Source organism: Zootoca vivipara, chromosome 13, assembly GCF_963506605.1.
Source record: "Zootoca vivipara chromosome 13, rZooViv1.1, whole genome shotgun sequence".
Taxonomy (NCBI): Eukaryota; Metazoa; Chordata; class Lepidosauria; order Squamata; family Lacertidae; genus Zootoca; species Zootoca vivipara.
In genome coordinates, this window is record NC_083288.1 from 40,365,115 (window position 1) to 40,392,452 (window position 27,338).

At 50.3% G+C, this 27,338-nt stretch overlaps 1 protein-coding gene across 1 annotated transcript; it reads left to right on the forward strand.

Moving 5' to 3' along the window:
- Positions 1-45: 45 nt before the first annotated feature.
- LOC118095535 (zinc finger protein 208-like) lies at positions 46-26,033 on the forward strand. The gene is made up of 6 exons (XM_060281254.1): positions 46-219; positions 1,056-1,313; positions 6,274-6,390; positions 7,870-11,161; positions 16,107-16,333; positions 22,464-26,033. Exons 3-6 carry the CDS (start codon positions 6,309-6,311, stop codon positions 24,632-24,634), a joined length of 5,772 nt encoding a protein of 1,923 aa, XP_060137237.1. The 5' UTR covers positions 46-219; positions 1,056-1,313; positions 6,274-6,308; the 3' UTR covers positions 24,635-26,033.
- Positions 26,034-27,338: the final 1,305 nt, after the last annotated feature.

Here is a 27,338-nt window from a genome sequence, read left to right on the forward strand (position 1 = left end):
CGGCGGAAGAAGGGGACCGTGCAGAGGAGGGAACTTCCTCTGACTCGCTCCCTCCCAGTCACCCTGAGCCCCGGTGGCTGGTGAGCGGGGACAGGGTTACTGCAGTGCACAGGGAGCTCGGGGCGGGGGGCTCCCCTGGCCTTATGGGGAGGGGGGGTCCCCGTGGGGGACAAGATCTCGCCAGAGCTGCAGATCTCTGAGGCAGCGGCAGCTGCAATGGTAAGTTGTAGGGTGTCTTGCAAGAGCTGGGAAATGGGTACATTTCTATTTTTTTTTTATTTTGCAAACAAAAGAGACGGGGGTTGGCGTTGGCGGTTGTGTGGACAGGCCAAATGCAGGATTTTTTTTTAATTTTTTTGCAAAGGATCAAAACATAAGTCATTATTTAGTGTTGGAGAGCGCTGGCACAGGGAGATCGGCAGCCTTGTACTTCAGATCACTTCGATCTCCTTGTCGTAGCCTGGGGAAGGGAGTTAGCGACGCGATCCTAGCCCTTAGGTTCCAGCGCCGTTTACTCCAAAGTATCCGTGCATAGGATTGCAGCCTGAGAGCGGGATTTTCGTATTTGCTCGGCAAGGCACATTTAGTTGATGAAAAAGCGTTCCAGATCTGCGTTGTTGATTCTAACAATGAGAACAAGGGGAAGTGCCATTTATTCTGCATTAAGCTTTGTGAAATATAGCGGGTGAGGATGAGCGTTTGTGTGTGTGTGTGTGTGTGTCTTCTGAAGCAGTTGTGGACAGAGAACCACAGTGTGGGGTGCTAACACCTTGTCTCATGCCAAAAGAAGGGACACAACCCTTTTTGCTCCTTAGCTGTGAATCATCATCTATTAACCCCCTAACTCTGTATAGTCCACTGATCCTTCTTGTACAATTCTTCTGTTGCTTTCCCCAAGTAATAATAATGATAGTTTTGTTTATTTATACCCTCTCATTTCCCCTGGCAGGGACTCTGCGTAGGCTACAGATAAAATAAGAACAGCTAAAAAATACAGAAAAAAATCATGAAAAACAATAAACATTAGTATAATTAAAACTCTCTTTCTCTCTAAGATATATTAAAAGCATACAGACAGTTGCAACAAAAAACAGCACGGCACCGGCTCCCTTATTAAAAGCAGTTGGTTCCCAAACACTTGTTGGAGCAAGAAAGTCTTCACCTGCTGGCAGAAGGACAAGGAGGAAGCCAGTCTAACTTCTCTAGGAAGGGAGTTCCAAAGTCTGGGAGCAGCCACTGAGAAGGCCCTGCTGCCTGTGAGTGTGATGGAACCGAGAGATGGATCTCCCTTGAAGAGCTCAGAACTCGGGCAGGTTTGTGTGGATAGTAGTTTTCATTAGCAAGTTTTGCATTAACATAAGATCAGCAGTAAAACTCAATGACCAATGCATTTCAGAGTATATACAGGGATAGCCCATGGAGTCAGCCAGAATTAGTTCAACAATGTCCAGAGGGTCACAGGTTCCTTGTTTTTTTATTTAAAAAAACCTGAAAGGGAGCTCTTTGGATATTTGTGAAGCCCATTGCACAACTCTTTAGCTGAGATAAACCTGTGCAGCACAATCCTAAACTTCGTTTACGCAGAAGGAAGTGCCACCGTGTCCAATGGGACTTATTCCTGAGTAAGGAGCAACACTATGGAAAGATCTGCCAGGATGAGCGGTTAAGATGCAGCTGGTCTCCGGCTCAGCCAGCTGCCCACTGCTCAGTGGCAAAAAGCGAGTGTTTTGCATGCAGGCTTGGTCCCAGGCTCGATTGCTGGCATTGCCAGTTGCAAAAGATCTTGTGTGTGGGGATGAGGAATCTAGCAGGGCTGGGCAAGACCTTGGCTTGGGGCCCTGCAGAACTGCCTGGGCCAGAATAAACAATGCACCTCACTCGTGCTAATGAACTAAGAGCAGGCATCCCCAAACTGCGGCCCTCCAGATGTTTTGGCCTACAACTCCCATGATCCCTAGCTAACAGGACCAGTGGTCGGTGAAGATGGGAATTGTAGTCCAAAACACCTGGAGGGCCGAAGTTTGGGGATGCCTGACTAAGAGCCTGACTGAAAAAGAATTGCATCTCTGTGAGGGGGGATAGGGGTCCCCTATCAATTCTCAGCACCCTTACCTTAATAAATGACAGTTCCCAGGATTCGGGGTGTGGGCTGTTTAAAGTCGTGTAAAGGTAAAGGGGCCCCAGACCATTAGGTCCAGTCGTGACCGACTCTGGGGTTGCGGCGCTCATCTCACGTTATTAGCCGAGGGAGCCGGCGTACAGCTTCCAGGTCATGTGGCCAGCATGACAAAGCCGCTTCTGGCGAATCAGAGCAGCCAGTATATGGACACGCAATTTACCTTTCCGCTGAAGCGGTACTTGCACTTTGACGTGCTTTCGAACTGCTAGGTTGGCAGGAGCTGGGACTGAACAACCTCCCGTCGCGGGGATTCGAACTGCCGACCTTCTGATTGGCAAGCCCTAGGCTCTGTGGTTTAACCCACAGCGCCACCTGCGTCCCTTTAAAGTGGTAGAGCAGTGCTTTAAATGTTCTGTGTGGATGTGGCCTTCACCTTCAGTGCTAAAGTGTCTGTCTGTACGCACTTCACACTTGCAACCCGTTTGGAATCTGCCCACTTCCCTGAGTTAAATTGATCATTATTATTTTTCTCTTTTCCCCACTTCCCCCCATTTGCAAATTGTGGCAAGTCCCCATCACGAGGGCAGCGTAAATTAAGGCACTAAGGAACCGGGGAGTGAGGATTTTGTATCTGGACTTGGCCCTCTCTCAAGTGGGCGTTTGTTGGCAGTTCCCAGCTGCCAAGGCTGAGTTTTGTAGTAGCTTCTAGAGACAAAGGCAGAAGCAGGACCTGTCCCTCGCAGGCATGTCTTTGCTAAGGTGGTAGAGCAGTTTGGGTCCTTTGTGGCTTCCCTGTTTTGCACAGACCCTCTGCTGTGCTGGGTCCCTTTGCTTGTCGGCGTCTTTGTGATAAGGGCTTGAAACTGGGGCATCAAATCTCATAGAAATTGTCCCAAGTAAAAACATCAATGTCTGCTTGACTGTGCCGTTGTTCCTGGGTTAGCCTGATGGGGCGAAGAATCACAGGAGCATTAGGTTAGCTGCTCGCTTTACATTCTGGATATCTATATCTATATCTATATTTATCAATATAAAAACAAGCTTTTTGCATTCTGCTGTGCTATAGTGGAACCAACAGGAGGTGTGAATGCTATGTTGTGTGCATTGCTGTTTGGTATATTTTTGAACCACCCTGAGCGAGCCGTTGCCACAGCTGTCACTGCCCCCCCACTCGCTTTTTGGTTAGCAACTGGAGAGCCAGGAATCGCTTGGACCTAGGAATGTTCAGTCTATGGTCCCCCCTCTATGGGCTGGGCTGGCAGAGAACAGGATGCTGGGGAGTGGGTATCACCTATGGAGCTAACGTTCCCCAGTCTCTTTCTTTTTGGGCGGTGCATGTAACTTTTTGTTTTTAAAGATGTGCCTGTAGATGCCAAAATCATGCCACTAGTTATGCTGACAACATGTGACCTGCAGGATCAGTCTTGAGAGAATTTCAGGTGGGAATGTGCAATTACATCCTGCTTATGGGGAGAGTGCAATTACGTCTTGCTTATGGGGAGTGAAATTACCGTATTTTTCCGCTCCATAGGATGCACCTGACCATAGGACGCACCTAGTTTTTTAGAGGAGGAAAACAAGAAAAAAAAATTGCTTTCTTGAATTGTTCTAGGCATAGCAGCCAACTCCTAGAGGCCTAGGTTCCTTTGCCGCCGCCGCTCCCCATTAAATATTTGAGGAAGCTTCTTTTGCAAAGGGGGAAAGCTCCATTTTTTGAGGATCAACTCACAGTTGTGCATCTTTTTTGCAAAGGGGGAAAGCTCCATTTTTGAGGATCAGCTCAAAGTTGTTGAGCTTACCTTGCAAAGGGAAAAAAATCCTGTTTTTATGGGGTTCAACTCACACTTCTGCAGCTTCTCTAGGAAAGGAAAGGGACCCATGTCTACAGTTTCCAGACAGATAATCTAATCAGCCAGTCACATGTCGCTGGGGAAACAAACAGCCTCCCTCTGCAGACAACTATTGAGGCCTGGGCGGGCCAGGAAGGGAGCTAGCTCCCTTATCTCCCTCCCCAATCTCTTGCAATCAGCTGCTGAGTGGGTTCCTTTCAAGACTCTCTTTCCCTCTTGTTAGCCTTTAGCTCTTTCTTAAAATAATAATAAAAAAGCATGATGTGCCTTTCACCCCTGGGCAATTCGGCTCCAGGGACCATGCATTCGCTCCATAAGACGCACAGATATCTCCTCTTACTTTTTAGGAGGAAAAAAAGTGTGTCTTATGGAGCGAAAAATACGGTATGTCCTTGAGGAGAGAGCACTGCTGGATCAAGCCAATGTCCCATGTTAGTCCAGCGTCCCGTTCTCACACTGGCCAAACAGATGCCTGTGGGAAACCCAAACACAAGAGCCCTCTTCCCTCCTGTGGTATTCAGAAGCATTGTTGCCTCTTACCATGGAGGCAGGGCATAGCTCATCACGGCTACCCAGCCCTTAATAACCTTCTCGGTGAATTTGTCTAATCTTCTTTAAAAGCCACTTCAAGTTAATAATAATAATAATAATAATTTATTATTTATACCCCGCTCATCTGGCCGGGTTCCCCCAGCTACTCTGGGCGGCTTCCAAAAAAACAAATTCTAAAATACAGAAATCCATCAAACATTAAAAGCTTCCCTAAACAGGGCTGCCTTGAGATGCCTTCTAAAGGTCTGGTAATTGTTCTCTTTGACCTCTAGTGGGAGGGCATTCCACAGGGTGGGTGCCACTACCGAGAAGGCCCTCTGCCTGGTTCCCTGTAACTTGGCTTCTCGTAATGAGGGAACCGCCAGAAGGCCCTCGGAGCTGGACCTCAGTGTCCGGGCAGAACGATGGGGGTGGAGACGCTCCTTCAGGTATACCGGACCGAGGCCGTTTAGGGCTTTAAAGGTCAACACCAACACTTTGAATTGTGCTCGGAAACGTACTGGGAGCCAATGTAGGTCTTTTAGGACCGGTGTTATGTGATCTCGGCGGCCGCTCCCAGTCACCAGTCTAGCTGCCGCATTCTGGATTAGTTGTAGTTTCCGGGTCACCTTCAAAGGTAGCCCCACGTAGAGCGCATTGCAGTAGTCCAAGCGAGAGATAACTAGAGCATGCACCACTCTGGAGAGACAGTCACTGGGCAGGTAAGGACTCAGCCTGCGTACCAGATGGAGCTGATAAACAGCTGCCCTGGACACGGAGTTGACCTGTGCCTCCATGGACAGCTGTGAGTCCAAAATGACTCCCAGGCTGCGCACCTGGTCTTTCAGGGGCACAGTTACCCCATTCAGGACCAGGGAGTCCTCCACACCCGCCCGCCTCCTGTCCCCCACAAACAGTACTTCTGTCTTGTCAGGATTCAATCTCAATCTGTTAGCCGCCATCCATCCTCCAACCGCCTCCAAGCACTCACACAGGACCTTCACCGCCTTCACTGGTTCTGATTTAAAAGAGAGGTAGAGCTGGGTATCATCAGCATACTGATGGACACCCAGCCCAAACCCCCTGATGATCTCTCCCAGCGGCTGCATATAGATGTTAAAAAGCATGGGGGAGAGGACAGAACCCTGAGGCACCCCACAAGTGAGCGCCCAGGGGTCTGAACTCTCATCCCCCACCACCACTTTCTGAACACGGCCCAGGAGGAAGGAGCGGAACCACTGCATGACAGTGACCCCAGCTCCCAAGCCCTCTAGACGGTCCAGAAGGATGTTATGGTCGATGGTGTCAAAAGCCGCTGAGAGATCCAGCAGAACAAGGAAACAGCTCTTACCTTTGTCCCTAGCCCGCCGGAGATCATCGACCAGTGCGACCAAGGCAGTTTCAGTCCCATGATGAGGCCTGAATCCTGACTGGAAGGGATCCAAATGGTCCGCTTCTTCCAGGCGTGCCTGGAGTTGTTCCGCAACTCCATCAATGTTGGCCATCAATGCTTCCTGCAGGAGCGAATTCCAAACACTCTTGTTTGCTTGCAGCTCTCTGTGATCAGGGGAGGATTGGTACCAAGGAGCGAGCTGCCTTTCACTGGTATTGATCTCCTATTAAGTAGAGGAACCGCAGGTTTCCCCAGCACACGGCCTGAAAGCGACTGATATGGCTTAGTGCTGTTGACCCTGATAGAAAGGAGATTTTTCAACATCTCAGGTAAGGCACATGGACTTAGCCTGTTGTTGTTTTTTACTCTTGCTTCTGCAGGTCCCCTAGAAAATGCTCCTGCTGCAGCATCCCACATGGATGGAACAAAGAAGGCAAGCGATCCTGATGGACCTGGAACTTCGGAGGAAGGAGAGACCCTGAGAATCACCCATGCAGGTGGGAAAGATAAAACCGGAATGACTTGTCTTGAAACGAGGGGATATAAGGTCCATACCACCATCCTTCTCACGCCATTCATCTGGGATTGGAGGGCTCAAGACCCACATCTCTCTCCCATTCATATCCATTGCAACACATATTTCCCCCTCTCCTTCCAAAGGTTTAGATTTCCCCCACCATACCCCCCTTTTCTTCCCCCAGGTTGTTTCTTTAATTCTAGGATTTCACTCTTGTGAAATCTTCCCTTTCCTCAGAAGTCGACCAATTGTGACTTCCTGCAACTCCCACTTCCATCAGGCTCTCTAACCTCACTTATGGATCAAGGGTGGGGAGCCTGTAGCCCTCCAGATTTTGTTGGACTCCAAATGTCATCAGCCCCGGCCAGCAGGGCCAGTGGTCAGGGATGACAAGGGTTGTAGAATTTGCATTCATTTAAGAGCAACAACATTTAGATACCGCTCATAATTCAAGGACGTTTCAAGTCCTTTCCCAGCAAAAGACATATTAATTAAAGGCAACGTATTAAATGGCGATGAATGACTTGATGAATAAAACAGCAACCTCCATCATTAACTCAAGTGCATGAAGCACTAACGGGATCCAAAAGCCCAGCCGGTTGGTGTGTTTGTGTGTGTCTAGGAAGCTGCATGGGGGCAGCCAGTCTGCGTGGGAGGTATTAATTAGCATGCAACAAGGAGAAGATAAAACAAAAGCTTCCCGATTTAATACTTGTCTGGTCTGGGGAGGAAAATACCCTTCCTAGCTTCCAAATGGGTGATTAGTTAAATGCTCGAGCTGATGCAGTCCATGGGGTCTCCCCAAAACAGAACGGTACTGGGGAACAAGCTCAGTTCCAGGGTGGCTAGAAACGGGATAGATGGGCTTGTAGGGACGCAGGTGGCACTGTGGTCTAAACCACTGAGCCTCTTGGGCTTACCGATCAGAAGGTTGGCGGTTCAAATCCCCACGACAGAGTGAGCTCCCATCGCTCTGTCCCAGCTCCTGCCAACCCAGCAGTTCGAAAGCACGCCAGTGCAAGTAGATAAATAGGTACCGCTGCAGCAGGAACGTAAATGGCATTTCTGTGCGCTCTGGTTTCTGCCACGGTGTTCCGTTGCGCCAGAAGTGGTTTAGTCATGCTGGCCACATGACCCGGAAAGCTGCCTGTGGACAAACGCCGGCCCCCTCGGCCTGAAAGCTAGATGAGCGCCGCAACCTCATAGTCGCCTTTGACTGGACTTAACCGCCCAGGGGTCCTTTACCTTTTTTACCTTTATCTTTAGATGGGACTGTACTCTGAGGCTGCTTTGTATGTTGAAGGGAATCCTGTGTGGATGGAGGGAGCATTGCTTTTGTTGGATGGCGTCCCAAACCTTAGCACAGCTGAGCCCTGGCAGATTAAAGTTTCTGCCTGCTTCAGGTTATTTGAGGCCTCCCTGTTTCTGATTCCTTCTCCCTTCTTTGCCTCTTTGCCAGGTGATGCTGAGAAGATGGAGCCCTTGAAGGAAGTGGAAGCGGAGGAGGAGGAGGAGGAGGAAGAAGAAGAGGGCATCTTATGTATGGAGCCCGGAGGTCGCGTCGGGGATGACGATTCGCCGACTGCGGCCCCTCCGCAACGTGGGAAGGGGGAGCGCCCGTACCCCTGCGGCGAGTGCGGGAAGGCGTTCAGCCAGTGGTCGAAGCTGGTGCGCCACCGCCGCATCCACACAGGCGAGCGCCCCAACACGTGCACCGACTGCGGAAAGTCCTTCACCCAGAGCTCCCACCTGGTGCAGCACCGGCGGACGCACACGGGCGAGAAGCCCTACGTCTGCGGCGACTGCGGCAAGGCCTTTTCCTGGAGCTCCAACCTGGCCCAGCACCAGCGCACCCACACCGGGGAGAAGCCCTACGTGTGCCGGGAGTGTGGCAAGGCCTTCTCCCAGAGCACCAACCTCATCAAACACCAGCGCAGCCACACGGGGGAGAAGCCCTACCGCTGCCCGGAGTGCCCGAAAAGCTTCTACCGCTCCTCGGACCTCATCCAGCACCAGATCACGCACACGGGCGAACGCCCCTTCAAATGCGACGAGTGTGGCAAGGGCTTCACCCAGAGTGCCAACCTGGTCAAGCACCGCAAGATCCACGCCGGGGAGAAGCCCTTCCGCTGCAACGACTGCGGCAAGACTTTCATCCAGAGCTCCGAGCTCATCCAGCACCAGCGGACGCACTCGGGCGAGAAGCCTTACCAGTGCCAGGAGTGCGGCAAGCGCTTCGGGCACGGCGCCACCCTGGTCAAGCACCAGCGCCTGCACATGGGGGTGGAGCCATACCGCTGTGCGGACTGCGGTAAGACCTTTGGGCTCAGCTCGGCGCTGGAGCGGCACCGGCGCTGCCACAGCGAGAGCCGCCCCTACGCCTGCGGGGAGTGCGGGCAGAGCTTCTCGCTGGCTTCCAACCTCACACTGCACTCGCGCATCCACCGGGGCGAGAAGCCCTACCGCTGCGCCGACTGCGGCAAGTGCTTCGGCATGAGCTCCACCCTCATCCGCCACCAGCGCATCCACACGGGCGAGAAGCCCTACGCCTGCCCCGACTGCGGCAAGGCCTTCGTCCGCAGCTCCCACCTTACGCAGCACCGGCGGACGCACACGGGCGAGCGGCCCTACCACTGCGAGGAGTGCGGGCGGCGCTTCTCCCAGAGCTCCAACCTCATCACCCACCAGCGCATCCACATGGAGGAGCGGCCCCACGTCTGCCACGGCTGCGGGCGGCGTTTCGCCCAGGAGGAGGAGCTGCAGCGCCACCAGCAGCAACAGGACGGGAAATGCAGCGGCAATGGAGGTGCCAGAGAGCCAGAGGGCCTGGGGGAAACCTGTGGGGAAAGGCATGCGCCGGCATCGCACCCGGAGAGTGGCACCACTTGCGCCATGTGCGGGCCGGAGTGCAAAGATGCAGCCGGACTTGTGCAGCTCCAGAAAGGCCACGTTTCCCTCGTCTGCAACGTATGTGGGGAGAGCTACCAAGATGGCGCCAAGTTAGCTCAGCACCAGGAGAGCCACACGTCTTACATCTGTACCGAATGTGGGAGGAGCTTTGGGGACTCCGGAGCCTTAGCCTCCCATCAGGAGAACCATGAATCTTGGATATGTGGCGTCTGCGGGCAGAACTGCAAGGACCGCTTGGCTCTGGTGCAGCACCAAGAAGCACACTCGCTGTACATCTGTGGGGCATGTGGAGAGAGCTTTGTCGACAGCCAGGCACTTGAGGAGCACAAGGAGAGCGGGAGGTGCAAGGAGGACCCCGAGCTCCTGTTTGGCCCGGGATCCGCGAAGATGCTGGCGCGTGTGGATTCCAGGGAGAGCTTTGCTGTCGGGAAGTCTCTCGTGCCGCGTCAGGAGGGGGAAGCGTCGTGGGGCTGTCTGGAGCGTGAGGAAGGCTGCAAGGACAGTTTGGCCCTGTGGAACCACCAGCAGAGCCACCGGCGGAGGCCTCAGGCCTGCTCCAAGTGTGGACAGGCCTTTGCCGATGGCGCAGCCCTCTCTCGCCATCGAATGACCCATATGGAAGAGGATTTGTACAAATGTCCCCAGTGCGAGCAGAGCTTTGAGGGCCTTTTGGCCCTCACTCGGCACCAGGGGGAACACGTCTGCGAGAAGTGTGTGGAGTGTGGCCAGGCCTGTGAGGACTGTGAAGGCCGCTTGCTCCACCAGAAGAGCTTGGGGGACGAAACGCACGGATGTCTTGAATCCAGAGAACCTCCTCGGGCCGACCCAGATCTTGTAACACAACTGAGCGATCCCATGGAGGAGCCTGCCGACACAGGTTTTACCACGGCTCAGAAAATATTCTCTGGTGACCAGCCCTCCAACGAAAAAGTGGTGCCCAGCCCCCACGAGAGTGCCCCACTGGACGAACAGCCCTTTAGCGACCCCTTGAGGCCTACTTTGCACCAGAGAATCCACCCGAAAGCCCAGACTCTGGACGGTTCCACACCTGAGAGCACCCCTGAACATGAGGAGGCGTCTTCGGGTGGGCTGGGCCTCCAAGACAGCTCAGCTCTCGCCTCACAAACCCCACCCGAAGAAGGGCCTGGTCTGGGCACCCTGGGTGACAGCTCGCTTAAAGACAGCTTGGCTGCCGCTCCGCCGCAGAAGAGAGCTTCTCCTGCCGACAGACCTCCTCCGGTCTCCACCGAAATGGCTGCCCTCATCCGCCGCCCGAGCACCAAGCCCTACAAGTGCCACGACTGCGAGCAGAGCTTTGTGGACGCCGGCGGCTTGTCGTGCCACCAGGCCGGCCACATGAAGGGGCAGCTGCTGAAGTGTCCCGAGTGCGGGAAGGGCTTCCCGGAGAGGTTGGCTCTGATCCGGCACCAGATGGAACACACGGTACAGAAAGCCAGGGCCGTGCGGCAGACACTGCCGCCGAGAAACCATCGCGGCAAGGGGAGGGACCCCGGGAGCCCCCTGGAATTTGGGGAGAGCTTCACGGAGATCTCGGCTGTCCTTTTGCAGAGGGGAAACCACGTCTCCGAAAGGGGTGCATCGCTGCGGCCGAAGGATCGTGGTGGGGACGGGAAGCAGAGTTTAGGCGACCCTTTGCAGACCACGGAGCCCTACTTCCACCTTGATTTGGGGAAAGCCTCGGGTGCTGGGGGAGTGCTGGGCCAGCGCCATGGGCAGCAGGAGAAGGGCAGGTACTTTGGGCACTCTGAGCCTGGGAAGATCTCCCGGAACAGCTCAATATTGCTGCAGCACCTCCAGAACCACACGGCAGAGCAGCCCTGAAGCCCTGGGGGGTTGTCTCGGTGGGATTTGGCCAGCGCGAGGCAGGTGTCACCTGCTGCGATGCTCTGTCTTCTATCACGCTCCCCACCCCCTGTTCGATCATCAAAGCTAAGAGTGAGGTGTACATATGGATAAACTAGGGGCAACTCGGTCTGCCCAGGGTTGGAGACATGCCCTCAATGGAAAGAAGATACTACAGACATTATTATTATTATTAGGGTGGGGGTCTGTGCAGATGCGCAGAATCGAAACGGGAGGTGCTGCTGCAGCAAACAATGCAAGCTGGGGAAACCCTCAAGGTTCTTTACCAGCAAAATACACAGTGGCTCTTCCTTTTCAGGTAGTTTTCCCTTCGTTCCTCCCTGCTTTTCCCTCTGAGTCTGATGAGCTGAAGTCTCTTTGAAGGGGGTAGCTAAGCTTGAGGTCCTCTGGATGTTGCTGGACTACAGCTCCCATCATTCCTGACCACTGGCCATGCCTGCTGATGGGGCTGATGGGAATTAAAGTCCTAGCAACGCCTTGATCGCTTCGGCTTAGCCCCCACCCCTCTTTAAAACATGGAATTAGGCAGGAGCTTGCGGCAGGTGGCCTTGTACAAAAAGTGGAAGGGTTTCTCCGTGTGTGTATTTCTGTATCTGGTGGGAGGGCTAGTTTCCAAAGTCCATCTTTCTCCCCCTGCATTTTTTTGGTATTTCCTATAAGAGCTATTCCAGTGCAGACAGATTTTGTGAAATAAGGTGAGATAGGAGGTTTTTTGTTTTTAAAATCACCTGAAAATACAACATACCGGAATGGCTCATTGGGGTACGGTCTGTATCTCCTGCTTGCCACATGTGCTTGCTCCTGCTTGATTCTCTGTTCTGACCACTTTTAGGATGCTGAGGGTGGTTTTAGGACTTTGAATGTGAATTTTGCTTCCTCCTTCCATGACATGCTTGCTTCCCAGAGAAAATATTTCATTGGCAGTCTGTCTCCTCCCGCCCACCAGCTTTTCTGCAGCCTCACATTTCCACTGTTCCATCCTGTCTGCTTTCAGGTGAAAACACTGATGATCAGAAATGGGTTCCTGTGTACGTGTGTGAATAAATAGGATCTCCGTGGCACATCTTAAGTGAAGCAGGTTTTTCCATATTTCTGCACCCTTCAGTGTATCTCTGACTTCTACTGGTTGTATTTCTTTCTCTGTGGGGAGAGGGGGTTCCTGGTTAGATTTAAAAACAAAAATTACTCCCCATCCCTCTACAGTTTAGGTTTGCTTAGTCATTCAGTGCCAACGTCTACCTCACCAATCCAAGTTGGACCACGTCGAGGTCTTTGCCCATAGAAAGTGCTGTAGAGTTGATAATGTAATAATCCTCAAAGACAAACACAATCTGTGGAACTCCCTGACACAGGAAATATATGGCAGCAGATTCTTAACTTGCCCCATCTAGACGAAAACACATTTTCTGAACCTCTGAATGCTGTTCATAGCTATGAATCCTTTTCTTACCTGTTTGCAATCATATACAGTGGAACCTCGGTTTATGAACACCTCAGTTTACGAATTTTCAGTTTACGAACGCCGCGGACCCATCTGGAACGGATTAATTCACTTTCCATTACTTTCAGTGGGAAAGTTCGCTTCAGTTTATGAACGCTTCAGTTTATGAACAGACTTCCGGAACCAATTACACTCATGCTTTGGGTTAAGTACGCTTCAGGTTGAGTACTCTGCGGACCTGTCTGGAACGGATTAATCCACTTTCCATTACTTTCAATGGGAAAGTTCGCTTCAGTTTATGAACGCTTCAGTTTATGAACAGACTTTCGGAACCAATTGTGTTCATAAACCGAAGTACCACTGTAATAATAATAATAATAATAATAATAAAATAAATAAATAAATAATTTATTATTTATACCCCGCCCATCTGGCTGGATTTCTAGACTTCCTTTACCCGGGAGCAGGGTCCATTTAATTCAGTGGGGCTCACTTCTGAGTGGGAAAGTGCTGTTAGATTTTTCCTAATACATTTCAAGCAAGCAAGCAAACAGATCTCCCTTATCCTGGCACAGCTTTGATTTTAAACTTCTTCCCCAGTGCTGGCATCTACCTCACCAATTCAAGTGAGCTAAGGCGCGATCCTTGACAAAGCAGAAAAAAATGGCTTCTTGTGTCAGGTGGAACTCCTGGCCACATGATATCCATAGTAAGATGGAGAGCATAGTAGCATGGACGACAAGACCAGCCATGGCATGGGTAGATTCCAGCACAGTGTACAAGACCCACCTTGGAAAATGTAGTAGAGCAAGGGTGGGGAAGCTTTGGTTATCTGAATGTTGTTGGGACTACGACTCCCATGGACTATTAGCCATTCATACTGGGGCTGATGGGAGACATAGTTCAGCCAGAGGTTCCCCACCGCTGCTACATAGAACTAGCCAGTTTACACATGCTGCCTCTTGGCATTGAGACTGAAGCTCCTCTAAACCACCCACAGCAATAGTTCACAGTGTTGTCCTCCTCCTTCAACCCACAGTGCACTTGAGCTGAACCTACGCAGGCTCCTGGCCTGTTCACTCTACGGTTAAATGGGGCTACTCTAGATAAGCAGGGGAGCAATACTGATGCAACCTTTGCTGCATTGTTCTTGCTATTTTCTGAACTTCCAATGAAGACGGGCACCCTCTGAATCGTCGTTTGTACGTGTGGGTTGCTTGTTGTGGTAGCACTGCGGAGATCCCCTGCAACGGGCCTGCCACGATTGTACAGGCAGGCTTAGTAGATGCCTAAGGCATCTCTGAAGCAGCATGCAAACCTTGGTTTCTCGTGCAGAGCCCAGACGCAGAACAGAAGACTCTGTGTCCCAGAATCCTTTGTGGCACGGAGAATGAGGCTGGTCAAATGAACCTTCAGCCTGCCCCTGGCTTGGTTGAGAGACCACTGGAAGCTTTCTGCATCTCCTGAGCGGGATATAATTGAGTGTTAATTCAATCAATACTTACCCTTGTGTCTCCCTCCTCCCTTTCCTTCGGCCTCATCATCTTCCTTTCCTCCCCAGCCTGATTTGCTGGGGCTGTCCTCTTTGTTTCCAACAGCGCAATCCTAGGCCTGTCTACTCAGAAGTAAGCCCTGCTTTGTTCAGTGGGGGGGGGGGTTGCTCCTAAGTAAGTGTGCGCTGGATTGTAGCCTTAAGCACTCATCTTTTGTAACTCAGGGCAAACATCTCATCTTCCCGTCCCCCACCGAAAATGTCTCCTGTAGCATCCAAATGATAACTGTAGGAATCTCTCCATATATTTATGTCTGCGACTGTTAGTTTCGAAGGGGTTGTGGTAGCAAAGATTCCTTACCTCTTCCCTGTCCAAGGATGGTTCCCCGCCCTTGATGGATTCAATTCTGTGGTTTGTCACTGAATTTTCTCTGTAATTCTAGGAATGTATCAACCCTGAGACTAATACAAACTCAAGATTGGTTTATTCAGATTGTTTTGTGTTGGCGTCATTATTATTTCCTCCGGTTTTGCATATAAAAGTGAAGGGGGCACAGATTAAAACCAGGCATGCCAGGGCTACTGTTTTTGTTGTTGATTAACAACAATACTAGGGCTGCCGTTTTTAGTTGATTAATTGACATAAAGCTATTTTGATAGGCAAAAGAGCTGTCCTCTGTCCTGGTTTTAAAAATAACAGCATAGTCAGGAGCCACGACACCTTTCCATGATCACACACCCCAGTCATGCATGTTTGGCATAAACAGAAAAATGTCAATGTGCATGCGTAGAGCTCTTCCATGCTAGGGCAAATCCTGGCCTAATCCTGATTCTACACATGCAGGGACCATTCTTACATGTGCCAAACATGTGGCAGGGGGTTGCACTGTTAAGAGTGTTTGACTAGGACCTGGGAGAGCAGGGTTCAAATTCCCCATTTCAGCCATGTAGCTTGCTGGGTGACCTTGGTTCAGTCACCATCTCTTAGCCCAGGCATCCCCAAACTGTGGCCCTCCAGATGTTTTGGCCTACAACTCCCATGATCCCTAGCTAACAGGACCAGTGGTCAGGGATGATGGGAATTGTAGTCCAAAACATCTGGAGGGCCAAAGTTTGGGGATGTCTGTCTTAGCCTAACCTGCCTCACAGGGTTGTTGTGAGGGTGAAATCAGGAGGAGGACCATGTACACCACCTTGAGATCATAGGAAGAAAAAAAAAGTGGTATACAAATGCCATAAATAAATAAAAATTAATAGTTGCCAGGTACATTGGTTACAGGTGGTAGGGAATTAGCTCATAAGACTTTAAACATAAGGGGGCTCATCTGAACCCCCCCATGAAAGATGGAACGCCTCCTCTAAGATGAAACCTGCAATGAATGTGCATCTCTTTATTAAAAGAGATAAAAAAGCTATTTTCCCTCATTCATGCAAATAGATGTATGCTGGTTTACAGCCCAGAAGCAAGAGTTACTATGTTCAATGAGGCTTATTCCTAGGTTTGCTTTTAAAGGTTTCTAACTATAACCAATTAATCTGCTCACAGGCCAGTTCTATGCATTCCAAAATCTTTACTAGACCCAACCAAAATGTGAAATAGTGTGCAAGCTTTTGAGTTCCACAGAGCTGTTCATCGGGCTAGAGCAGGGGTAGGGAACGGAGAGCTGGACCAAACCTGATATCCTATGGTGTTCAAAGTTCAAATTATGGCAGCAAAGAAAGATCCTTTGCAACCCCAACTTGATCAACCCCTTTTTATTGCATTGCCATACAAACGCTAAATGTCAATGCAAATATCATACAATGCAACACAGAGAATCATAGAATTGCAGAGTTGGAAGGGACCCTGAGGGTCATTTAGTCCAACATCCTGCAACGCAGAAATCTCAACTAGTTAATACATAGAGAATCATAGAATTTTAGAGTTGGAACTGAAGTATATGTGAGTTCAAGCTGCTCCTTCGCTCAGGAGTCATGTGCAATACGGCTGGTCTTCCCACATGCCTGGCACTGGGCATTGTGGAAATGGCATGAGCGCCGTTCATGCGGGCCCCCGCAACTGGCGCAAGGTACCCCTGCACCTCTCTTCTTGGCCAAAATGCTTGGACGAGCCGGTGCGCAGTCTCGAGACCGCCTCATCTTCCTCACTGTCCACAATCTCCTCCGAGTGCACAGCCTCGGCCTTCTGGGCCATGGGTGGGGTGTGTGCTCTCCCCATCTTGTCGGCTGTCTCCGCCATAAGGGCCTTGTCTCAGGGAACTTGGAAGGTCAGGTCATTCATCGCAAAAAGGTGCCGCTGTAGCTCCTTGTCCCTCAGGCCGCACGTAAGGCGGTCACGGAGAATTACGTGAAGTTGCAGTGGTAGGCGGCCTGCCGCAAGGCCACAACAAAGGCCACTATGGATTCACCCGGGGCCTGGTCCCGTCTGTAGAAGGCATGCCGGCAGGCAATCTCCGATAGCTGAGGAGCGAAGTGTGTCCTCCATTATTGCGTCAAACGGCGTCTCGGTCAGCTGGGCCGGGGCTAATAGACTCTGGGCGATCTCGAACGTGGCAGGTCCACACACACTGAGCAGTGTGGCCTGCTTCAGTTCACGTCAGTCACCTGATTGGCCGCGAGGAAAAACTCCAGCCGTGTGGCATAGGAGTCCCATTTCGATGGGGCTCTGGGTGGCCATCAGGTCTGCTCTGTCTGCCTGGCGTTGTGGCTGCGGTTGGTTGGTGATTCCAGGTGGAAGAGGCGACCAGTCTTCAGCGGTGATTCAGCCGAGGAGACAGATCCCCAGCAGTTCACCCAAGGGAGTGATTCAGCTTAAAGGCTTTATGGAGATCTCAGGAACAGACTGGGGAAAATGTAACAACAACAACAACAACAACAACAACAACAACAACAACAACAACAACAACAACAAATTACTTATAGCCCAGGCCTCCCCAGCCACTCTGGGCAGCTCCCAACAGAATATTAAACAACTTTAAACAGCTTTTAAAAAAAAAAAAAAATAGTGCAGTGCAAGAGTTCAACTCTTAGCATAGTAAGGGAGGGCAACAAATGCAAACTACCTTGGTAAAAGGTAAATAAATAAAAGAAATAAATGATTCACGCTGATTTAGTAAAAAGCTATTTTACTGTAAAAAGTAAATCCAGAAATCAAAACTGAACGCTTTGAGAGGTTCTTGAAAATGTTTGTTTATATTGTCCTTTTTTTACTGCAAGAAATGTGCATAATTCAATTGACATTGTATTTGAAGTGGATAAGGAAGTTCCTGTACTGAGTTTTTGGCTTTACGAAGCCCATTAAAATCCCATCTGAAACAAACAAACATGATAAAACATAAAACATTAAAAACTTCCCTAAACAGGGCTGCCTTCAGATGTCTGAGAAGGCTCTGATTTATATACACTTCAGCCAGCCAGCCTCCCCCCCCCCCCCGACACCCACCAAATGCAGGTTTGGCTGGTTTGCACCATGCAGAGAATCGCAAGGCAAGGCTTCAGGAGCCTGGCCTGCATTGTGATGTGGACTCAAGCTCAGAGCAGGAGATGCTCAGGGATGTACAGAACAGGAATATTCCTGTGATTTCTCCATACAAACCTGTTAAAAATCTAGGCAGGTTAGTTCCGCAGCACAAAGCTGTGATGTAATGAATGAAGCCACAGGAAACATAGGATACCTGGTGCTCTGCAAGCGACCATGCAGCAACTTCCAGCCTAGTGATTCTCCAGCAAGGGATTCTGGGAATTGTAGTTTTGTGAGAAGTCTGCAGCCAAAAACCCTTGGTCAGCGCTGTCTATTCTGATGGGCTGTAACTCTTCAGGGTTGCAGAGCTGTTGCATATAGGAAGCAAGCAGCTATTATTATTTCAGTCTCTTCTTTTGCAATGGCTAAAAAGGACTTCCCGCTGCATACCGGTAGGAAAATTAAAATTAAAAAATGCAATTAATTGGAACCCATTCTTACAAATACTGTAATAGGTTAAGATCTGGTGAAGTACAATAACAACTTATAGTTTGGGGTTCCCCCCCCCCCCATTCCTCCTTATTTCCCCATCTACACGGGTGCTGTTTCTCCTTTTTCTTTTTCTCTCTTTTATTTACTTCTCACCATGGTTAGTGCCCATATAATTATGTACTTTTTGAACATTCAATAAAGATTTTTTTAAATGCAATTAATACAGGTGAAATTCGGAACATTAGAATATCGTTGAAAAGTGCATTTATTTCAGTAACGCAACTTAAAAGGTGAAACCAATATATGAGATAGATGCATGACATGCAAAGCAAGATATGTCAAGCCTTTATTTGTTGTAATTGTAATTATTTGTCGTTAGGTGGGTCAATTATAAATGGAATGCAATGAATGAAATGTAATAGCGATGCTTATATTTTGTTTATTTTTGTATTATTGTAACTCTTTGTTTTATTACTGTGGAATTTCCAAAAGAAAGCATTTGTGAAAATAAAAATAAAAATAAAAAAATAAAAAGTTGCATTACTGAAATAAATGCACTTTTCGACAATACAGTATTCTAATTTTCCGAGTTTCACCTGTAAATGTAACGAATGATAAAATAGCCTGTTTCTTTAAGGGGAAATGTCAAAAAGGAAACTACAACTCCCAGAATGCTATTTTTTTAATCATTTCGTTTCCCAGGCTCCCTTGCAAAGGAAACGGACTCCAAAGAAGAAGCTGGCTATTTCCATCTCGGTTTGTGTGCTGATGGTTTTGGATCTCTTACTTTGAAAAAGTAACTTTCCCTTTTCTTTTTCGCTGCATTTATTCCGCAAGATGGGATGGATTTGAAACCGAGTTGGGTAAGTGCTATCGTGGGAATTCATGAACGGCGAATATTTTAGCGAAAGGTTAAATTCGGGAGGTGGGGGTGAAAAAATAACGGGTCTGTGTTGTTTATATGAATCACAATCCCGTTATGGTTAATGAGCCTTTTATTTTATCCATACGACCTTAATTGCAAAAAAAAATAAGGCATGGGTAGCAAAATACCTCGGGGAGGAGTTAAACCGTTCTGGAAGCTCGCCTCCAAAATGGTATTCACCATATTTGGGGAGGTTTTTCCAAATGTTGAATTTTGGATTCGTTTAATGCAAATAATAATAATGCCAGAATTATTTTGAGGCTGTGGTTTAGGGAGTCCATTGTGTATGAGTGTTTTGCTGTTTCCTTATAGATGGTCTCTTGTGTGCGCTGTTCATTTCCATTTTTGGGTGACGAGGCTTTTGTGCGTTCCATTTATTGGGTCCTCTTCCTTTTTTTTTTGCATTCTTTTTTATTGTAAAATAAACTTTATTAAACAAGAAGATTTCTTAAAATACACACAAAACAAGCATACAGTAGAAACATTCGAATGCTAAGGAAGGATGCAAGCAAGCAAGCTAGGCAGCCCAGAGGAGGATAGCTGCATTCAGCTGTACAAACTAACTTGAGAACAAAGGGAGGTGTTGGGCCACACTCCCAACTTACCTTTCAAGCCCCGTGATACCAATTTAAGTAGCCATGGCTTTCCCCCAAAGACTCCTGGGAGCTGTAGTTGCTGAAAGTTGATAGGAAGCCCGTGTTCCCCTCCCAAAGCTGCAATTTCCAGAGCTCCTTGGGAGACGGATTGTTAAACCGCCCTGGGTGGGAATTGTAGCTCAGCCGGGGGTATAGGGATCTCCAGCAACGCTCAGCATCCCTAAAAATCTACAGCAAGCATAGGCAACCTTGGCTCTCCAGACGTTTTGGAACTACAACTCCCATGATCCTAGCTAACAGGGCCAGTGGTAAGGGATCATGGGAGTTGTAGTTCCAAAACATCTGGATAGCCAAGGTTGCCTGTGCCTGATCTACAGCTCCCAGAATGTTGATTCAGTAGTCGCTGTCGGGACTGGAGAAAGGCAGGTAGCCATTGCTAAACTGAACGGGCTTGGTTAGGCATAGGATACCTCTGAATAACAACAATAACAACAACAACAACAACAACAATTCTTTTCTACCCTACCCATCTGGCTGGGTTTCCCCAGCCACTCTGGGCGGCTCCCAACAGAATAGAAAAACTCTATATTCCTATATTCTATATTCCTGAGTATAAGACTGCTTTTGACCCAGGAAAATCTTCTCAAAAGTCGGGGGTCGTCTTATACGCCCAGTTGTCTTATACGCCGGAATATACAGTAATCCAACATTTGTTGTTGTTGTTTAGTCGTTTAGTCATGTCCGACTCTTCGTGACCCCATGGACCATAGCACGCCAGGCACTCCTGTCTTCCACTGCCTCCCGCAGTTTGGTCAAACTCATGTTCGTAGCTTCGAGAGCACTGTCCAACCATCTCATCCTCTGTCGTCCCCTTCTCCTTGTGCCCTCAATCTTTCCCAACATCAGGGTCTTTTCCAGGGAGTCTTCTCTTCTCATGAGGTGGCCAAAGTATTGGAGCCTCAGCTTCACGATCTGTCCTTCCAGTGAGCACTCAGGGCTGATTTCTTATACGGCTAGTATATCCCAAACTCTATATTTTAACTGGAAAAGTTGGGGGTTGTCTTATACGCCCAGTCGTCTTATACGCCGGAATATACAGTAATCCAACATTAAAAAACATCAAACATTAAAAACTTCCCTAAACAGCTGTACCCAAACTGCCCTGGCACCCGCCAGATATTTTGGGACTGCAATTCCCATCAGCAACAGCCAGCAGGGGCAACAGCAGAGGATGATTGGAATTGTAGTCCAAAATGACTAGAAGGTGCCAGGCTGAGGAAAGATTGTTCTAGCCTTTACCCAACCTTTTAGGACCAACACGCCCTCTACCGAGCAGAAGTCAGATTGTTGTTTATTTCCTTGACAACTGGTGGGAGGGTGTTCCACAGGGCGGGTGCCACCACTGATAAGGCCCTCTGCCTAGTTCCCTGTAACCTCACCTCTGAGTTGCCAGGAGGCAAATGGTGATGTGTTTGTGTGCGTTTGCATGTGTCATTGCCCATGTCCTGCTTCTGGGGTTCCCAGTAAGAGCTTGTCCAGTGTGGGGAACTGGGTGCAAGACCATGTGGGCGCTTTGTTTGACCCCACAAGGATCTTTGCATAATCTTTATGTGTGAGATTGAGAGTTGCTACCTATTTGCAGGGTAACGTGAGGAGCTGTGAGTGTTGGAAGTCTCTGAGGAGACAGCACCACTGATTCTTCTTTTCCCCCAAAGTCCTGACTGCGACTGCTATTGCTTATTGAAATCAAAACAACAACAACAACAACAACTCAGAACAGGGGAAATATCAGCAGGTTTGGACACCCCCCCCCACAGTTTGTAAAAGTACATTAAAAAAGAAGCCTAAGGGGTGGGAAATAGCTCAGTAAGGATTGAGTGTGCTAAATGGCCACAGAATTCCAGCTCTATGATTCAATGAGAAAGGGAGAAAAACAAGTGAGAGGGGAAATGGAATGGAGCATAGAGAATGATGGCCTGTCTGGCTTGATTCACACACTGAAAAAGTGTGCTCCTAAACTGCAACATTTTGTTGTGGCTCCCACTGGTAATGTTAAATTTTGTCCTGCTCCCCCCAAGCAGAGATAGGTGTGCAAAACCTAACAGTGCAATCCTATACATATCTCCTTGGAAGTGAACCTTGCTGATTTAAAGTTGGTCTTACTCTTAGCTAAGTGAGAGTACAAGAGAAGAGAGTACAGTACTGGAGGTTTATGGTGCCTTACCTTCCGGGTGTCTGTTTTGCTTAAGGTTACGCAAACAGTGCATTTTGCAAGCAGGTTCATTAAAACAGGCACCACAGCCTCTGATCTCAGGTTCTTAAATAAATAAAGTTTTCCTTCACCTTCAGTCAACACACAGTTCTTCCTCTGCCCACAAACTGCAAAAAAAACCCCAAACATTTTTCTACCTGCCCCTCCGAATGCTGGTGGGGGCTGCATTCCAAAGGCTGGCACCACCGCGGGTAATAGATCCAGGCCGTTTGTCAAGTGCTTGATCACCTATCAAGCTCACTGGACAGAAGCACAGTAATAGTTGTATTTGTACTCAAAGGTAGCTAAGCTCGTTGCAGAAAGGAGAGCCCTACTAGATCAGAGCAATGGTCCATCAAATCAATTATCCTGTTTTTGGTGACGGTCAGATAGATGATTCCCAGGAAACCAACAAGCTGAGTGTGAGGGCAGCAAACCTCAGGCTCTGATCTGGAAGCCCTTCCCCCAAATTCCCGACGAGTGAGGACTCTGTATTTACCCTGTTGTGAGGGAATTGCATAGTGCAACTGCTTAGGAAGACTTTAATGTATTCTAATATTCATGAGCTGTGCTCATCTCTCTCTCTCTCTCCCTCCCTCCAGGAGGAATTGGGATTGTAGCTGAGGATGAGGAGAACCGTCCCCAGCAAGAAATGGATCGCCGTCAGCAGAAGTTTCAGGGAACACGCTCTCTGTCCACAGGGGAAGCTTGCTTTTCGAGAGTGTCCTGCAAGGAGGAGCTCCGGGAGAAGAACAGCCAAGCCAAGTGGGAGAACTTGCCGTGGCTGGAAAGCAGCTTGGACCATCGTGGAGACCGTGACCAGGAGGAAGCCTCTGAGAGCAGCTCCGTGGTCTTCATTGAGGAGCAAGGAGATGTTGGTTGTGTGTCTGATTTAGAGGATGTTGAGGAGCCCTCTGCCCAGGTGGAGGAAGTCATAGGGGAGATTGGGGAAGACACAGAGGCTTTTGTTTATCCAGAGGGGTCTCTGCCGGGCGATGAGTTTGCTGCAGAAGAATCTGAGCAAAGAGTTTACCGCAGAGAAAGTCGCAATGAAGCCCAACTGGTCCTGTGTCCAGAGGCAGCTCTGGGAAGGGAGGATTCTGAGGAGGAAACTGGGGCCATTGGTTATGAGGGTGCATCCTCTCTTGGGGTTGAATCTGAGATGACCCTTGAAGCTGAGGGGTCCAATGGGGAGGAGTCCGAAGAGATCCCTTGCTGGGAAGCAGCTCACCTGGGGGGAGTGGACCTTGCGGGGCAATCGGAGGCCGTCGTTTACCAGGAGGGTTCTCTGGCTAGGGAGGGATCCAGTGGCGAGGAGCAGGAAGAAATCCACTCTCAGCAGGGCTCTCTTTCTGGGAACGGCTCCGACGAGGAGGCATTCAGCAGCTGGGCTGTCCCGGTGCAGGCGCTGGTAGCGGAGCAGCGGCCTTCCAAGCCTCGCCACATCTGCAGCGAGTGCGGCCGCAGCTTGGCCAGCCACTCTGCCCTTGTCCGCCACTGCCTTATCCACACTGGAGAGCTCCCGTACGCTTGCACAGAGTGTGGGCGGCGCTTCCGGCAGTCCTCGGCCCTGGTCCGCCACCTTCGGGCCCACCGGGGCGAGCGCCCATACGTCTGCGGTGAGTGTGGCAAAGCCTTTGGCGTCCGCTCTGCCCTCGTCCGCCACCAGCGGGCCCTGCACACGAGCGAGAGGCCCTACGTGTGCGGGGAGTGCGGCAAGGCCTACGCCGACCTCTCCGTCCTGACCAAACACCAGCTGATCCACGTCAACGGGCGGCCGTTTTCCTGCCCTGACTGCGGCCAGGCGTTTGGGCACCGCACCACCTTGAACCAGCACCGGCGCATCCACACTGAGGAGCGGCCGTACCGCTGCGGCGAGTGCGGCCAGACCTTCCGGCAGAACTCAGCCCTGGCCAACCACCGCCAGGTCCACTCGGGGCAGCGGCCCTTCTCCTGCCAGTACTGCGGCAAAGCCTTCGCCGGCCGGCCCACCCTCGTCCAGCACCTCCGGACGCATACGGGGGAGAAGCCGTACAGCTGCCCTGACTGCGGCCGCCAGTTCAGCACCAGCTCCAACCTCCTGCAGCACCGCAGGAACCACCTGGGGGAGCGCCCTTTCGCCTGCTCGCTGTGCGGCCGCCGCTTTGCCCGCCGGCCCGACCTGGCCCGCCACTACGTCACCCACGCCGAAGGCAGCGTGCGGCCCCACCGCTGCGGGGAGTGCGGGAAGCGCTTTGTGGACCTGGCCGACCTGGAGCAGCATGGGGCCACGCACCGCGGCGAGCGGCCCTACGTCTGCAGCTTCTGCGGCAAGTCCTTCGCCGAGGCTGCCACGCTGGCGCGGCACCGCCGATCGCACCTCCCCACGGCTCAGCAGGCCTACAAGTGCGAGGTGTGTGGGCAGACCTTCGGGCAGAGCTCCGACCTGCTGGCCCACGGGCGGGTGCACAGCGGCGAGCGACCCTACGCCTGCGGGGACTGTGGCAAGGCCTTCGGGCGCAGCTCCAACCTGTCGCGCCACCGGCGGGTGCACACCCACGAGCGCCCCTACGTCTGTGGGGACTGTGGGAAGAGCTACACCCAAAGCACGCACCTCATGGAGCACCAGAGGCTGCACACGGGCGAGAGGCCCTACGAGTGCGTGGACTGTGGGCGCTGCTTCGGCAAGAAAGGGCACTTGGACTCTCACCGGCGGGTGCATCGCCTGTTGCCTGGATCTCCCAGAGGGGCTGATGGGGTGCAAGCCGATTCGGGGAGCCCGGAGGGCGTATGAAGGAATCCTGCAGGGGTGGGAAGTTGTGGGTTGTGGGTGGGGACAAGGAGTCAGAGCAAGGCTAATAGATCTGAGAATGGCTTATGATTCATTAGATTTCTATACTGCCTTTCATCTGAAGGTCATAGTTCAGATGGTAGAGCATACGACTCTTAATCCCAGGGTTGTGAGTTCAAGCCTCTTGTTTCCTGCATTGCGGGGGTTTGGATTCAATGACCTCCAGGGTTTCCTTCCATGATTCTATGATCACAGGGGCGGTTTACAATATGAAAACACAAGAATACGTACCATAAAAAACAAACGAAGACAGTAACCCCATTGCACAGTTATTAGCCCTGCCTGAATGCCACAGCGATCTCCTAAGAATAAAGAGCATGTGCAGAATTCCTGGAGGGGCTTCCCAAAGTGTGTGGCTGCATCACCACAACCAACTCCCGTGTGTTCCTGGCCAGAGGCAGGCAGCTGTGAACTCTCTATACTTTTCGTGATTTTGTGGGGTGGGGAAGGGTGCTTTTCAATTGCCTGATGTTAAACGTATGCTCGGTAGAGGGCGTCTTGGTCATAAAAGGTTGGGTAAAGGCTAGAACAATCTTTCCTCAACCTGGCAGCTTCTAGGCGTTTTGGACTACAATTCCAATCGTCCTCTGCTGTTGCCCCTGCTGGCTGTTGCTGATGGGAATTGCAGTCCCAAAACATCTGGAGGGTGCCAGGGCAGTTTGGGTAAAGGTGGGTTACAATGCAGGGGTTAAGGGGGTGTATCCTGTCTGACTCAGAGACGGCCCAGTGAGGTTAATGGACACTACTAACTTAAGACCCATTTCAGTGGGTCTGCACCGTGTAGAACCAAGCCTTGGATACAACCCTAAATTCCCAGCACACGAGATCTTGCCTATATCTTCATTGCAGATTTGGGATTTGCACACAGAAGTCTTGGGCTTGTGGGCCCTAACTGCTATTGAATTCCACTGCAAGGCCACCCTGCTGGGTTCACCTCCTCTCTCCTTCCTTTCTGACCTCTTCAGCCCCATGTTGCCCTTTCGAAATGCAGAGAGAAACCAAAGTTTCTGTCTTCCGCCACTGCTTATTGAGATGTTTTAAGTATTGTCCTCCTATCCTCGTGTCAGAATGCCAGGGACCCCCTTAGAAATTGGAATCCAGGTTCTGTCCCAAGGAGGTTAACTCTGGAAAAAAACAAGTTTCAAATTGGACTGTGTGTAATGTTCTCTACCTCGTACCCCTGGAGCTGATAACACTTTTGCTTTGGTTCTGCAGATAACATCAAATAATCTTGTTTATGTATTCAATAAGAGGTTGAGAATGTCTGTGCAAACATGTGTGAGAGTTTTTTTTCTTTTTTGTTTGAAGAAATCAGCTAAAAAATATATTTGAGAAACACGAATCCTGAGTTTGGCTGTGCAATTTTATCACGAGCCTTTAGGGCAGAGGTTTTCAACTTTTTTGAGTCCACAGCTCCCTTGACCAACTGCCTTCTTTCTATGACACCCCTGTGGGGCTCAGGAGCCCAGTTATGCCCCCACTGCCTGTAGAGCTGGCAGCCTTTCACCCTTTTTCAAACACCCTCCCCATGGAGTGTTCCCTCAGCCTCCTCCCCTCTCCTTGGTCTCTGAGCTGCCCCCCTTGTCCCAAGGAGAGGCGCCTCCTCACACTGTCCCACAGGGGCCTGGGAAGTACTCCCTGGCCAGCCCTAGAGGTGCCATTCGCCTGGGGAGCTTGTAGCCAGGGCTGCGGCATCAAACAGCCATGCAAGCCTTTGGGAGATGTGAGAGGGCGTCAGAGGAGGGAGGAAACGAAAGAGGCCAGTGTTGTTGACCACAGCACCCCTGATCATCATTCAAGGCACCCCAGGATGCCACGGCACACTGGTTGAAAACCACTGCTTTAGGGAATTCAGCAGCAACAACAAAAGCTGTTCCAAAGCTTCAGTGGGGAAAGAACGGTAGATTTTCTTAACTATGGTAAGTAAATAAATTCTAGGCTTCCTATGAGGTCAAAGCTTCCATCCAAGGAGGATGAGGCTGCTTCCATTATTTCCAATCGGCATTTTTTGGGAGTGGCTAATTCTACTGAATCGGGTCATTCAGTCACTCCCACTGCAGAGGCTCAATCAGTAATGCAAGCCGCCTCCAGACTATTGCATTTAAAGCCGCAAACTGCTTTAAACAGTCCTGGCTTTCCCCCAAAGCAGGCATCCCCAAACTTCGGCCCTCCAGATCTTTTGGACTACAATTCCCATCTTCCCCGACCACTGGTCCTGTTAGCTAGGGATCATGGGAGTTGTAGGCCAAAACATCTGGAGGTCTGCAGTTTGGGGATGCCTGCCCCAAAGTGTCTTGGGAACTGTTGTTTAAGAGTGCTGTAGGTTGGTAGGAGACTTTATGTTGCCCTCGCAGAGCTATAATTCGCAGAGTGGTTTTACAGTCAATCCCTCATCCCAGGGGAGGTGACATCTTTTGTCGCCTGAAAGACTAGCAAGATTCATAGATAGGCTTTCATGGGTTCAAGGCCACTTCATCCTATGGATGAAGGGAAATCTTAAATTGGTATACACTGTAAGGGAGAAAATGGTAAGGTGGGAGTTGAAAATACAGTCAGCGATAATCAGTTTTTACATGCATGATAAAAAACAACAACCCACACCTATAACCTTGAGATGATTTGTTGAGATGATTATAGTCACACCTGG